General features: G+C 35.5%; 1 protein-coding gene across 5 annotated transcripts in view; it reads left to right on the top strand.

The window, feature by feature from the left end:
- FAM3C (FAM3 metabolism regulating signaling molecule C) overlaps positions 1-14,263 on the top strand; it is a 53,265-nt gene that overhangs the window by 25,277 nt on the left and 13,725 nt on the right. For all 5 annotated transcript variants that reach the window (XM_032401694.1, XM_032401692.1, XM_032401693.1 and 2 more), the window contains 4 exons: positions 355-384; positions 1,511-1,634; positions 11,347-11,405; positions 12,546-12,596. In XM_032401694.1, the coding sequence (XP_032257585.1) occupies positions 355-384; positions 1,511-1,634; positions 11,347-11,405; positions 12,546-12,596 (264 nt within the window). The remainder of the gene's footprint in view (positions 1-354; positions 385-1,510; positions 1,635-11,346; positions 11,406-12,545; positions 12,597-14,263) is intronic.

A 14,263-nucleotide genomic window follows, 5' to 3' on the forward strand; every position in this document is an offset into this window, starting at 1 on the left:
TTATGTGTTGATGATGTCTTAAGAAAGCTGGAAAAAATTGAAAAAGAAATTTAAAAAGAAATTAAGTTTGTAGAGTATCTTTCTGATTGAGATTTAAATTATAACTAGAAATAAAAATAAAATATAAAGAATAAAATGTTCTATCAGTAATAAGATACTACCATCCATAATTCCTCTGCATAATTGTTTGTAGTGAGTTTTGTAGCCTAAAGTTACTTTCACACTTTTTCTCTAGAGCAATATTGTTTTTTTTTTATTTTATAAGTCTTCTAGTTCCAAATATGTTTAAAAAGTGGATATTTGACAATAGCTTTATTCCTTCTAACAAAGATAACCTTTTCTTTTTTTTCCTAGCAAGGTCAGCATTGGACGCAGCTGCACGTTGTAAGTATTTCATGTCAATATTTTGCAGACGGTTTATTCTGTTTTATCTTAGGCATATGAGCACTTAAAATCAAACAATGGAGAGATTTCAACTTGAGCAAAATTGAGTTAGAACTTTTTAAGTTATAAGGATGCTATTTGAATGGACAGCTTAATATTCTTGGTATATATTGGTATTCATAATGGATATTTTATTAGTGTTTTTAGTTTCAGTAGTATAAGTACAGAAACTGTGTGAAAGAAGAGTTCCTCGTTAGAACTAGAACGTGAGCAGATATTCAGTGTCAGTGATGTGTTAGGCTTTTTACTCATTCTAGAGTTAATGGTGTATTGTGCATATATGGACTAGAAATGTAAAGTAGCAATTCAAAACCTCCCCTATCCTGAATTTTTTTAAAAAGATGTATTTATTTATTTTAGAGAAAGAGAGAGTGAGCATGAGCAGTAGGGGCAGAGGGAGAGGGAAAGAGAATCTTAAGCAGACTCCGGGCTGAGCACAGAGCCCCACGCGGGGCTCAGTCTCATGACCCTGAGATCATGACCTGAACTGAAACCAAGAGTCTGTCGCTTAACTGACTGTGCCACCCAGGTGCCCCTCCCCATCCTGAATTTTAAAAATAAATTTAAAAATAATTAGAAGGGAGATGGTTGGGGGATGGGCAAAAATGGGTGAAAGGGAGTAGGAGAAATAAACTCCACGTTTAAAAATTAACAAGTCAGAGGAATAAAAGCTATAGTGTAAATAATATAATCAGTTGTATTTTGTTAGTGTTGTATGGTGACAGATGGTAGCTACACTTGTGAGCATAGCGTAATAACATGTAGAGTTGTTGAATCTCTATGTTATACACCTAGAACTAACGTAATATTGTTTGCTAAATTAAGAACTTCAGAAAAATAAAAAAAGTAATTAGATAAAATATATTTACCTTCATCAAGATCAATTACTTGATTCATTTATGTCAATTATTAGCTTGTTTCCTAGGAAGTTCTGTTTTTTGTTTTGTATGTATTTCAAGATACATATATCTTGGTGTTTTTACATAATGCTCTTTCTGGTTTAAGATATGAAACAAACTGATTATAGAGTCTACTAATACTTTTTTAAAAACATTTCTCCCCAAAGCTACAAAACCCCCCAGATATAAATGTGGAATCTCAAAAGCTTGCCCTGAGAAGCATTTTGCTTTTAAAATGGCAAGTGGCGCAGCCAATGTGGTGGGACCCAAAATCTGTCTGGAAGACAATATGTAAGTATTTATCAGTTTGAAAGTATATGATCTGCTATTAAATTGTAGCAAATTGAACCTGAGTTTAATGGATCTTTTGAAAATGTATTGGGCGTGTTTTAAAAAGTGATATCAGTTTTCATTACACAATTTCTTCTCCCACGTGTTTAAAGAGCCTTAAAATTCTGAAATTTTGGGGTGCCTGGGTGGCATAGTCGGTTAAGCTTATGCCTTCGGCTCAGGTCATGATCCCAGGGTCCTGGGATAGAGCCTCGCATTGGGCTCCCTGCTCTGCAGGGAGCCTGCTTCCCCCTCTCCCACTCCCCCTGCTTGTGTTCTCTCTCTAGCTGTGTCTCTGTCAAATAAATAAATAAAACCTTTAAAAAAATTCTGAAATTTCATATTAGAGTGACATAAGAACATAGCATTTATTCAGCTTCATGTAAAGACGAGGGATTTCCTCTCTGAATCCTCTAGACGTGGGCTGTCCCATCCGGTAGCCATAGACACATGTGATGATTTAATTCTGATTCTTAAGTAATCAGGGAAAAGTTAATTCATTTAAATGAATTAAAATTAAAAGTTCAGTTCCTCAGTCACACTAGCCACATTTCAAGCGCTCAGGAGCTACCCATGGCTTGTGCCTGCCCAGCTGAATACAGAGCATTCCCACCATTGCAGAAAGTCCCATTTGATAGCACTGCCCTAGATGACGAATGCTCTGTCTCACGAACATTCTTTGTTTTAAACGTCTGAGTGCCTGTTGAAGTGTGAAATAATCCAGTAATAACCTCCCCCTGTTGTGATACAGAACTGTTTGCCACTAAGTGGAATGGTTTTCTGTGCTGAGATGCTCTACCAGGTACAGTTTTTAAGTTTTCAGTCTCCTGCCTTAGGGTTGACGATCACTTGTATGTGAAGTTGGTGTCTGAGGTCACAAGCCCTTCCTTTAGGTTGTTGCTTTTAATCTGCTCTTCCCTGGACAATCAGACAGGTGAGCTGTGCACAGCAGCAGGGTGTGATGCAGGGCAATGGGGCTGAGGGAGATGAGATTGAGGGAGAAGGGCCAGGCCGGTAGGAACTTAAAGGCCGTGCAGGTAAGGAGATGAGATCTTTTTCTGAGTGTTTGAGTCGTTGAAGGTTTTCAGATTCTGGCATGTCATTTGATTTATGTTGAAAAAATTATCTGACTGATGTATAAAATGATTCGGGAAATAGAATAAGAGAGAACAACTGGAAGGCCATTGCCAGTCGCTGCCAAGGCTCTCACTGCCCCTCTCCACAGTGGTGACAGGGCTTTTTTCATGTGCATTCACTAAATCTATCAATAGATGCTAAAAATATGTAAGTAGAAATTTTAAGATTTTCCTGCACATGCCCTGAGTACATGCACACTCATTTTGGAGACGACTAGTCCAGATCAGTGCTTCTCAGTGGGGATGATGTTGCTCCCAGGGGACATTTGCCAAGGTCTGTAGGCATTCTGCGATGTTTTGGCCAAGTGGCTCTACTTGGCTCTGCAGTGGCTGGGATGCTCTGACCCATTCCCCCAGTGTGGCAGGACGGCCTTGCCACGTGAGTTATCGGGGCCGTAACGTCCTCATAAACTGAGTTTGAGAAACCTCAATATAGACAAAAGACGATATTAAGATTAGGGTGGTGGTTATGGTTTTAAGGACAGGTTAGATGCATCAGATATATTATGGAGATTAACATGGATTTCAAACTTCTCATTAGCTTGGGATAGAAAATCCTGGGTATAAACACCAAGTGTCACACAATACAGGAATTGTAGCTTCTTTTTATTTTGCATTAGAGAACCCATTAGAATTATCTAACGTTCAAGATACAGCTTTTATTTTAGGCATATACTCATTTGATTTCAGTTTATATGAAGTTGATATTAGGATAATACTTCGCCTTTTATTATAATCTTAATGTTTGGTATAGGAACATACAGCAAACTATTTCGATGGATTTATTCATTTACTTTACCTTGAGGAGCCAGATAGTATTTTTGACTGTAAGGGTCAAGAGGTAAAATCAAGGAAAGTGTGTAAGTACTTATATAAACATTTAAAGTGTAACCATTTAAAAATAAAAAAAACCATTCTAAGCTCAAAAATAATAACACCCCCCCCCAAAAAAAACAAAAACAAAAAACAAACCACAGGCAGTTGGCTAGATTTGTCCCATGGGCTATAGTTTGTTAAACCCTGCTCTAAACTGATCATTTTAAGATGTGGTATTTAAAACATAAAGTAGGTATTTTAAACAAAACTATGTGCAAAGATGTAGAATCTGTCTATAGATTACATAGTATTTTCTTTAGATTTTTGTCTGGAGGTGTGGAATGGTTGTAGGGGAACCTTCATATTCATGAAAGATAAAAGAAAACACTTCCACTTGTGTGAATAAGACCGGTTTATATATTTATAAATTTATATATTTAAAAATCTTCAGTAGTTTGTCATTTGCTAGTTACAGGTTTTCCCTGAATGCCAGGTTTTAAAAATTGATTAGCTGCTGCCCTCTTGTGGGAAGCCTGTGCCATACTGCTTCTTTGTTGCCTGTATTCCTTTGCTCTGAGATAGACAGGGCAGCAAACTCCATGATGGAGACACTGTGAAACTCTAATTATTAAATATTAAGACACCATGGTACACAGTTATTAATGTAACAGGTTAATCATTGGTGTTGCTTCTTAACATTAATGATGGAGTTCACTTACATATTTCTCACAGGAGCAGAGCAAATGCATTTCTAAACTGCCTTCTTTTGGGGCAGCACGTTTATTTGCTTTCCTTATGGCTCATCTTTCAGAACTACTCTTGAACACACATGGAAAACGTCTGTGCTTTATTACATGTAAATTTTAGAGAATGAAAGGTGAGATTTTGAAGGCAGATATGCAACCCATATGGGTAGATATGAATAGTTAAATGCTACTAAGCTTTTCAAAATCAAATTTTTATCCTCTTCCTTTTTTAATGGACCTTCAAGTAGGGTTATTTTTTTTAACTCTTTATTTTGAAATATTTACAGAAATCACGGGCAATTGCAAAGATCGTACGGAGTAGTCCTGTGTATTCTATACCGGTTTCCCCATGATTGTATCTTACTTAATTAGAGTACAGTATCAAAACAGGAAATTGGCATTGGTACAATGTGTGTCATTCTGTGTCATTTTATCACATGTGTAGATACAGTAGATACATGTAGCCAATAGAGCAATTAAGATGCAGAATTATTCTATCGCCATGAAGATCTCTTTTATACCACCCTGATATCATCTCCCTACCATCACTGACCCCTGGCAACCCCTCATCTGTTTATCATTTCTATCATTTTGAAATTTGAGAATGCTATAGAAATAGAATCATAAAGTATGTGACCATATGAGATTGGCTTTTTTCACTTAGCTTAATACTCTTGAAATATTGGTTCATGTTAATTACCTTTTTTTTATTGCTGAGTAATAGTCTGTGTTATGGATATACCACAGTTTATCCATCACCTGTTGTCCTCAACCAAACAATTTAGTTGTTTCCAGGTTTTAGCTGCTAACCAATAAAAGTGCTATGAGGAACCACATACGTGTTTTCTTGTGGATGTACATCTTTATTTCTCTGCAGTAAAATCCCCAGGAATTGTAGGTTGTGTGGTAAGCGTATGTTTAATTTTGTAAGAAACTGCCAAACATTTTCCAGAGTGACTGCACCGTTTTACATTTCCACCAGCAATATATGAGAGATCCAGTTTCTCTGTATACTTGTCAGAATTTGGTGGTGTTACTGTTTATTTTAGCTATTCAAATGTGTGGTGATACCTCAATTGCTAGTGATGTTGAGCATCTTTTAATGTGGGGGGTTTTTTTTGTTTGTTTTGCTATCCATATAGCCTCTTCAGTGAAATATCTATTCATGTCTTTGTCCATTTTGTAATTGGATTGTTTGTTTTTCTTTTTTTAATTACTGCAATTTGAGTTTTTGAGATACATTCTGGATATGACTCCTGTTGTCAGATATGTGGTTTGTGACTATTTTCTCCCAACCTATAGCTTATCTAGACATCCTTTTCACTAGGATCTTTTCTAGTGCCAAAGTTTGCAATTTTGATAATCCAGTTCCAATTTATTGATTTATTTTTCTTTCATGGATGTGCTTTGTTTATGGATTGGTGTCAGGTCTAAAAATCCATCATTCATGGAGCTGTAGGTTTCAAAGGTTTTCTTCTGCATGATTTTCTAAAATTTTTATAGTTTTATGTTTTACATTTAAATCTGTGATCCATTCTACATTTATTTTTGAATAAAGTATGAGATGTAGGTTGAGGTTCAGTTTTGGCCTATGAATATCTAGTTGCTTCAGCACCATTTGTTGGAATGACTATCCTCCCTCCATTGAATTGCTTTTGCTCCTTTGTTGGAAAATAAGTTGCCTATATTTCGACTGGTGCATTTTTTGGTTCCACTTGGCTTTGGGTTCTCTATTCTTTCCATTGATCTGTATATTTATCTGTCCACTAATACCACATGCTCTTGATTATACTAGTTATGGAGTAAGTCTTAAATAAGGTAGAATAATTCCTCCCATTTTCTTCTTCTTTTTTTTTTTCCCCCCAAATTAGCTACTTAGTTTCTTTGCCTTACCATATACATTTTAGATAACTTGCCTATCTACAGAAAATCTTCCTGGGATTTTTGTTAGGAATTGTGTGAAATCTATATATTAATTTGGAGAGAATTGGCCATCTTTACTATTCAGTTGATGAATATGGCATTTCTCTTTATATATTCTTTGTTTTCTTCCATTACCATTTTTGTGGGTTTCAGCTTGCAAGTCCTATGCATGCTTTATTAGATTTATACCTAAGTATCCCCCATTTTTTTTGAGCATTTGTAGGTGGCATTGTATTTTTAATTTCAGTTTTTATATTGTTAGTATATAAACACACAATTGATTTTTGTGTGTTGGTCTTGTATCTTCTGTAACCTTGCTAAATTAATTTATTACTTCTAGGAGTTTTGTTTTTGTTTTTGTAAATTCCTTGGGATTATCCATACAGACAAACATGTCATCTGCAAATAAAGACAGCTTTATTTTTTCCTTTCTGATTTGTGTGCCTTTATTTCACTTCTCTTGCCTTATTGCATTGGCTAGGATTTCCAATACTGTGTTGAATAGTAATGGTGAGAATGGACATCCTTGACTTGTTCCTGATCTTAGGGTAAAAGTATTGTCTTTCACCATCCAGTATGATGTTAGGTTTAGATTTTTGGAAATGTTGTTTATCAAGTTGAGGTAGTTCTCTATTACTAGTTTTCTGGGACTTTTTATCATGAATGGGTGTTGAATTTTGTCAAATGCATGTTCTGTATTGAGATCATCATGTAATTTTTCTTAAATCTGTTAATACAGTGGATTATATTAACTATTCAAATATTAAAACATCTGTGTATCCATAGGCTAACCTGACTTGGTCATGGTTTCTGGCTTTTTTAATATAAGGCTAAATTCTATTTACTAATGTTTTGTTAAGGAGGATTTTTGCCTGTATACTAATGAAGCATATTGGTTTGTAGTTTTCTCATGATGTCTTACTCTGGTTTTGGTATTTTAATACTGGATTTATAAAATAAATTTGGAGGTATTCTGTTTTCTGAAAGAGTTTGTGTAGAAGTAGCGTTAATTGTTTTTTTTAAAACATTTGGTAGAAGTCTCCAGTGAAACTGTCTAGGTTTGGAGATTTTCCAGTGAGGTGAGTTTATAAACTATGAATTCAATATCTTTAATAGTTACAGGATTATTTAAATGATCTATTTCATAATGGATGAATTGTGTTAGTTTGTACTTCTTGAGGAATTGGCCTAATTAATCTGAGTTGTCAAATTTACATGGGTAAATCGTTCATAGTATTCCTTTATCCTTTTGATGTCTGCAGGGTCTATAGTGATATCCCATTTCACTTTTGATTTTGGTGATTTATGTCTTTTTTTCTGTCAGCCTTACTAAAGGTTTGTTAATTTTATTGACCTTTTTAATGAACAAGCTTTTTGTTTCATTGATTTCTGCTGTTTTTGATTGCTTTCCTTCTGCTTACTTTAGGTTTATGGGATTCCTTTTAGTTTCTTTTTTAATTTAAGTACTTAGTGTTATAAATTCCTCTCTCGGTACTCTTTTAGCTATGCCTCACAAATTTTAATAAGTTAAATTTTCATTCATTGCAATGTGTTTTTTAATTTCCCTTCAGACTTCCTCTTTGACCCATGGATATTGAAAAGTATGTTGTTTAGCTTCCAAGTGTTTGGAAATTTTCCTATTATCTTTCTGTTACTGATTTCATTGTGGTTGAAGAATACACTTGGTGTGATTTCAATTCTTTTAAAAACGAGGTTTATTTTGTGACTCATGATATGGTCTATCTACCTTTAGTATATGCTCCATGGACACTTGAAAAGAATGTGTGTTCTCCTCTTGTTGGGTAGAATGTTCAATAAATGTCATTTTGACACTGTTGGTTAATGCTGTTGTTGAGTTCTTCCATACTTTGGTAATTTTCTGTCAATCAGTTGTTGAAAGAGGGCTGTTGACGTAACCAGCTGTGATTGTAAATTTTCTGTTTCTCTCTTCAGTTCTGTCTGGTTTTGATTCACGTAGTTTGTACCTCAATTGCTTGATATATACACATTTAAGTTTACTCTGGCTGGCTGAAGTGACCTTTCGATCATTATGTAATCTCCCTCTCTGGTAATTTTCTTTGCTCTGGAGTCTATTTAATTGGTGTTAATATAGCCACTCCTACTTTCTTTTGTTTAAACAGCTTTATTGAGATATAATTCATATGCCATACAATTCACTCATTTGAAGTATACAGTCATGGTTTTTAGTATATCCACAGATATGTGCAACCATCTCTACAGTCAGTTTTAGAACATTTTTATACCTCAAAAAGAAATTGTGTCCTTTAGCTGTGTTGCCCTTCTACCCCATTCCCATCCCATTCTGCTCCCTTCTCCCCCGCTCCCCAACCAGCCCTAAGTAACCGTGTTTTACTTTCTGTCTCTATAGATGTACCTATTTTGGACATTATCATATAGAAGGTATTATATAATATGTGGGGGTTCTTTTGTCATCAGCTTCTTCACTTAGCATAGTGTTTTCAAGGTTCATCCATGTAGCATGTATCAATACTTCATTCCTTTTTATTTATTTTTTTTTTTTTATTTTTTTTAAGATTTTTATTTATTTATTTGACAGAGAGAGACACAGCAAGAGAGGGAACACAAGCAGGGGGAGAGGGAGAGAGAGAAGCAGACTCCCCTCTGAGCAGGGAGCCCGATGCGGGGCTCGATCCCAGGACCCTGGGATCATGACCTGAGCCGAAGGCAGACGCTTAACGACTGAGCCACCCAGGCGCCCCCTTCATTCCTTTTTATGACAGAATAATCCTCCATTATATATAGATATATCACATTTTGTTTATTCGTTTGTCAGTTGATGGACATTTGGTTTGTTTCTACTTTTTGGCTATTAGGAATAATGTTTCTATAAATATTTGTATATAAGTTTTGTATGGACATGTTTTCATTTTTCTTGTATACATACTTAGGACTGGATTTGGGTTCATATAGTTATTCTATGTTTAACTATCTGAGGAGCTGCCAGATTATTTTCTGAAGTGGCTGCACCAATTTACCTTCCAACAGCAGTGTGTGAGGGTCCCAATTTTTCCACATAACACTGCTTATTATCTGACTTACTGATTATAGCCATCCTAGTGGGTATTGAGTGGTATCTCACTGTGATTTCATTTTGCATTTCCCTGATGGTTAATGATATTTAACATCTTTTCATTTGCTTGTTGGCCATTTGTGTATCCTCTTCAGAGAAATGTCTATTCAAACCCTGCCCATTTTTAAATTGGATTCTTTATTATTGAGTAGTAATCCTGTGTTCTTCTGATTAAAGTTTACATGATTTTTCTCTTTCTACTCTTTTACTTTTTACCTACCTATATCATTATATTTAAAATCAGTTTCTTGATCTGAAACCAAAAAACTATTAGAAGAAAATCTAGGGAAAAAAGCTTTATGACATTGGTCTGGGCAATGAATTTTTTGAATAAGACACCAAAAACCTAGGCAACAAAAGCAAAAGTAGACAAATGAGATTGCATCAAACTAGAAAGCTTTTGCACAGAAAAGGAGACAAGAGAATGGAAAGTCAACCTACTGAATGGGAAAAAAAGTATTGCAAACCATATATCTGATAGATTAGCATCCAAAATATATAAGGAATTCCTGCCGCACTAGCAAGAAACCAAATAACCTGATTAAAAAATGAGTAAAAGGCCTAAATAGACATTTCTCAAAAGAGGAATACAAATGGCCAACAGGTATATGAAGAGGTGTCTTACTCTTTAAATGAAATGTCATCCAACGTTTGTTAGAACAGCATTCATCCATCACTTGGAACCATGCTTTAGCTACAGATCTAAGTTCTATGAAAAGCAACATACTCTGTTAGAATCAGTTGGCTCTGTGGAATGCGTAATGAAATACTATAGCTTTTATTATTTGTGAAATTGTGTGCTACAAAATCCTTTATATTTTAGTAAAGTTTATAATAAACTTAGGCACCTGCCTGTGTAGGTATGGATGTCCCGTATATGGACATGTGTGTGTCTGTGTGTATATTCCCATATATGCATCCTTCTCCTGCTCCATCAACCTCAAACCAGTTGTTAATCATTGAACAGCACACCAGTAGCAGTATTACTATTACCTTGAGTTTTTAGACTGTAGATACCTACAATTTTAGTTATTAATTCTAATTCAGCAAACTGAACAGATACAAGCAAATGTTCCACTCATGCCTTCTGTTTCACAGAATCATAGTGGTCTGTGAGCTGCCCCTGGATGTTGATTACCTCAGGTGTGACAATGCAAGTGACTGTGCTTAGATGCAGTAATTAAATGAATGCAAGATTCCTTCTTCTGGGTATAGAGAAATTTTACATTGATAATCACTAAGGGAATGTTCACAATTAGGTGAAGTAGGTGAAACTCTTCTTGCTTTCAGATGATAAAAGCATCTCATTTCTGTTTCATGTCACATGGATATTGCAAAAAGTAGAAAAGAGATTATCAGTTGTTTGATCCTTTGAGAACGGTGCAAAATATGTGTTTACTGTCCACATGTTTTAAGGATTTTCTAAAATGGTATTTCAGAACCTGACACAGAGTAGCAAAAAATAGTCTACTATTTGGGTCCTGATACTTTTTAATATATCGATTTGTGAAATCTTACTTAAGGACATTGCTTAAAAATTATGTAATATTAGACTGTCTTCTCTGATGTAGTAGAGATCTTTTTTTTTTTTTTTAAAGATTTTATTTATTATTTATTTGAGACAGAATGAGAGAGAGAGAGAGAGCACATGAGAGGGGGGAGGGTCAGAGGGAGAAGCAGGCTCCCTGCCGAGCAGGGAGCCCGATTCGGGACTCGATCCAGGGACTCCAGGATCATGACCTGAGCCGAAGGCAGTCGCTTAACCAACTGAGCCACCCAGGCGCCCTAGTAGAGATCTTTTAATCTCCACTGCAGTTCTTAAACAGTTGTGTGTATATATAATATCCCCAACTTTTTTTTTTTTTTGGCATGGTTTTATTTCTCTGATAATGTTTATGTACAGTATCTAATTCTAAATTTGCTTGACTTTTCTCCTTCAGTTTAATGAGTGGTGTTAAGAATAATGTTGGAAGAGGGATCAATGTTGCCTTAGTAAATGGTAAGAATAATTATTTTACCTTACAGATGTGGTCAGTGGATATTCATGTGGCCCAGAGTAAAATGCCCTCTGCTGTCAAGGGGTCAGGTTAGAAAGTGCTACACTTGATACTAAAGCCCTCTCCCCAACGTCCTCCCATCCTCCTGAAAAACCAACTCTACGTGGTGACTTGGTGTCTAAGTGCGAGAGCATGCTTCCTTGGAAGCACCCTCCTTGCTGTGCAGCGTGTGGAGAGTTTCCCATGGGGTTGTCAGGCTAAAACCAACCTAACATTAAATTGATGAATTCTGAAGGTGTTGGATTCTAACAATGGGAAGACAGAGTGACACATGAGGGTTTGTAAATGACAAAGGGTCATGGACTGATGGAAGGGGTGGGGAGAGGGATGAAGAGTAAGGATTAATTGTAACTTTTCAGTATTGTCCACATTTGTCCCATAAGTTCATTAGTGAAAATAAGTTCATCGAATCCTGAAGGTCTCAAGTGTTCTTGCAAAATCAAATCTGAAAATACAAACCCATGAAATAAGGCCTGACTGCATGATTGTCTTTTCCTTCTGGTACGGTAACCGTTACCTCTGAGGCTGTATCGGGCGATTAGGGACCATGGCCGCCTTACCCAGTTCGTAGTATAGGAAAATATTTTTTATTTCTTTCACAACAGAAGATAAGTTTCTGCATTTTTACTCTATTTTCTTACATAAAAGTTTCTATACGTATTTGATAGCAAAAAAGATACATTTTAAAAGGGAAATCTGAAAAAAATTTAAAAGATGGCTTTAATGGTAGAAAACGCAAGTCATCTTTTTGTAAAAGGTTTACGTATTTTTTGCTAATTCTTAAATAAGGGAAGATGGTAACACACAAGGATGAAACCTAACTGAAGTTGAGCGGTCTACACTCAGCTGTGAACTTCAGTTTGCTGCTCCTTGGCTTATGAGATTCGTGAGAAAGTCCAGAATTTTAATTTATTCAAAAGTTATTCTTAGAAATATATTTCAGATGCATACAGTTCAGATTTTAAGTCTCAAAATAATTCTTTCTCTGCTAATAAATCCAAACCCATCACTGGATAAGATCTCCTGTCTTACACAGTGTATATTTCAATTGCATAATCTGACATGAATTCCATTTCTTTCAGGAAAAACAGGAGAAGTAGTAGACACCAAATATTTTGACATGTGGGGAGGAGGTAAGTGTGAATAACACATAACTGTTCTGTTGCTAACACTGACTTCTTAGGCTTCCTCAGTATAATATAGCCCATTAATGAGAGATTGATGGTATATTTGTGTTAGTTCATTTTCTCTTCTCACTAAACATCCAGCTATAGTGAAGTATTAGGTCATATTGCATTTACTTTGCTTTTTTTTTTTTATGGAAATTGTGTGTGTAATTAAGAGCAATAATATCAAAATTGAGATTTTAAAAATCTGAGTCCTGTTTTCTGCAGGACAACTAATTGAAAGCCTTGGATCCTTTAAGTCTCTGACATTTTTTAAAAAGAATAAGTAATTTGGAGAAGGGCATAAACAATTTAAGCATTTTTAACTTAATAGACATTTTTTGCATATGATTTGTTAGTCTCAAAAAGTAAATTATAATTAGGATTATTATTAAAGTAGGTGAATATTTGAGAGAAGGCCTTTTTCTTTTTAGTTCATTGCACTTAGAGCAGTTCACAGGCATCTTCCTAATGTGGAAGTTCCTCAAGGAACAGGTGTAAGTCAGTTACCCACATGCAGAAGCAAGGACCTAGCATCTTGAACAAGAGTGTGCCCAAAAGAAATTTCTTCCTCAAATCTCATGTAAGGCCAACACTGATTTATCTTTTGATTCTTTTCTAAGTTGTTGGTTCAGGATATTTCTCAGCATGAGGCTGTGCCCTGTACCTCCCCGTTTCCAACCCCTTTATATATTCCCTAGAAGCCAATAACTGGTAGTCTTCTTGAAATTTATGTTAAGTTTTCAGACCATTCAGCTTTTCTAATACCTCTTCAGCTTGTAATGAGATGTAGTGTTTTATTTATTTTTTAAATGAGATTAGGAGGACTTTTCATAGCTGTAAAAACGGTATAAATTTAAGATGCTGCCATCAGTTTTAGCTTCTAATGGCATAATTGGCCTTACCAACACTTAACTACCTGGAAACACTCTTGCAGAACCTTCGTTGAAATCAGAAGCTCTGTTGCTTCATCACAGGTAGATTAATTACACCAAAAAGTCTCTTCAAGTGAAGAAAGAGTTGCAGTTGACTTCCGTCTGTGCATTTAAAAGGAAATGATTTGTTAGCTGCTCTGTTATATTTTCTCAGAGTTGAAAATGCTATTATTATAAAATAGAATTCAGTTAGAGGACATCTTTGGAATTTTTGCTGTGGAAAGAAACTGGGTAAATTTGAAGCGACCCAGTTCTGAAGCAATGTTAGACTTGGGGACTACATGGAGACCTGACATTGGAGAGTTTGAAGACGTAGAACGATCGGTAGTATGTGATCTAGCTCTGCCATGCCAGTGTGTGGTCACCGAAGTGGTTTATCTTTAAGTTTTCGTGTATCTTGGTGCACTAGACGAAGCAGGTAATGACCGTAGTATTTGCCATAATTAGATATAACCTTCATTCCTTCCCCTAGTTTACAGGAATTAGATGTGCCCAGAGGATCCTTTAAATCAGAGTGTATATATGTATGCATGTATGTTCGTGTGTGTGTGTGTGTGTGTGTGTGTGTGTGTATTTATATAATATTTTAAGAAATTACAGAACCTTTTATGAATTAGATAAAAGCTCTGTATCCTCCTCTTAGATAAGTACCCATACAAACAATTTTACATATGCTCTGAGAATCCATGAGCTTTTCTT

Source organism: Phoca vitulina, unplaced genomic scaffold, assembly GCF_004348235.1.
Source record: "Phoca vitulina isolate PV1807 unplaced genomic scaffold, GSC_HSeal_1.0 scaffold4, whole genome shotgun sequence".
Classification (NCBI taxonomy): domain Eukaryota; kingdom Metazoa; phylum Chordata; class Mammalia; order Carnivora; family Phocidae; genus Phoca; species Phoca vitulina.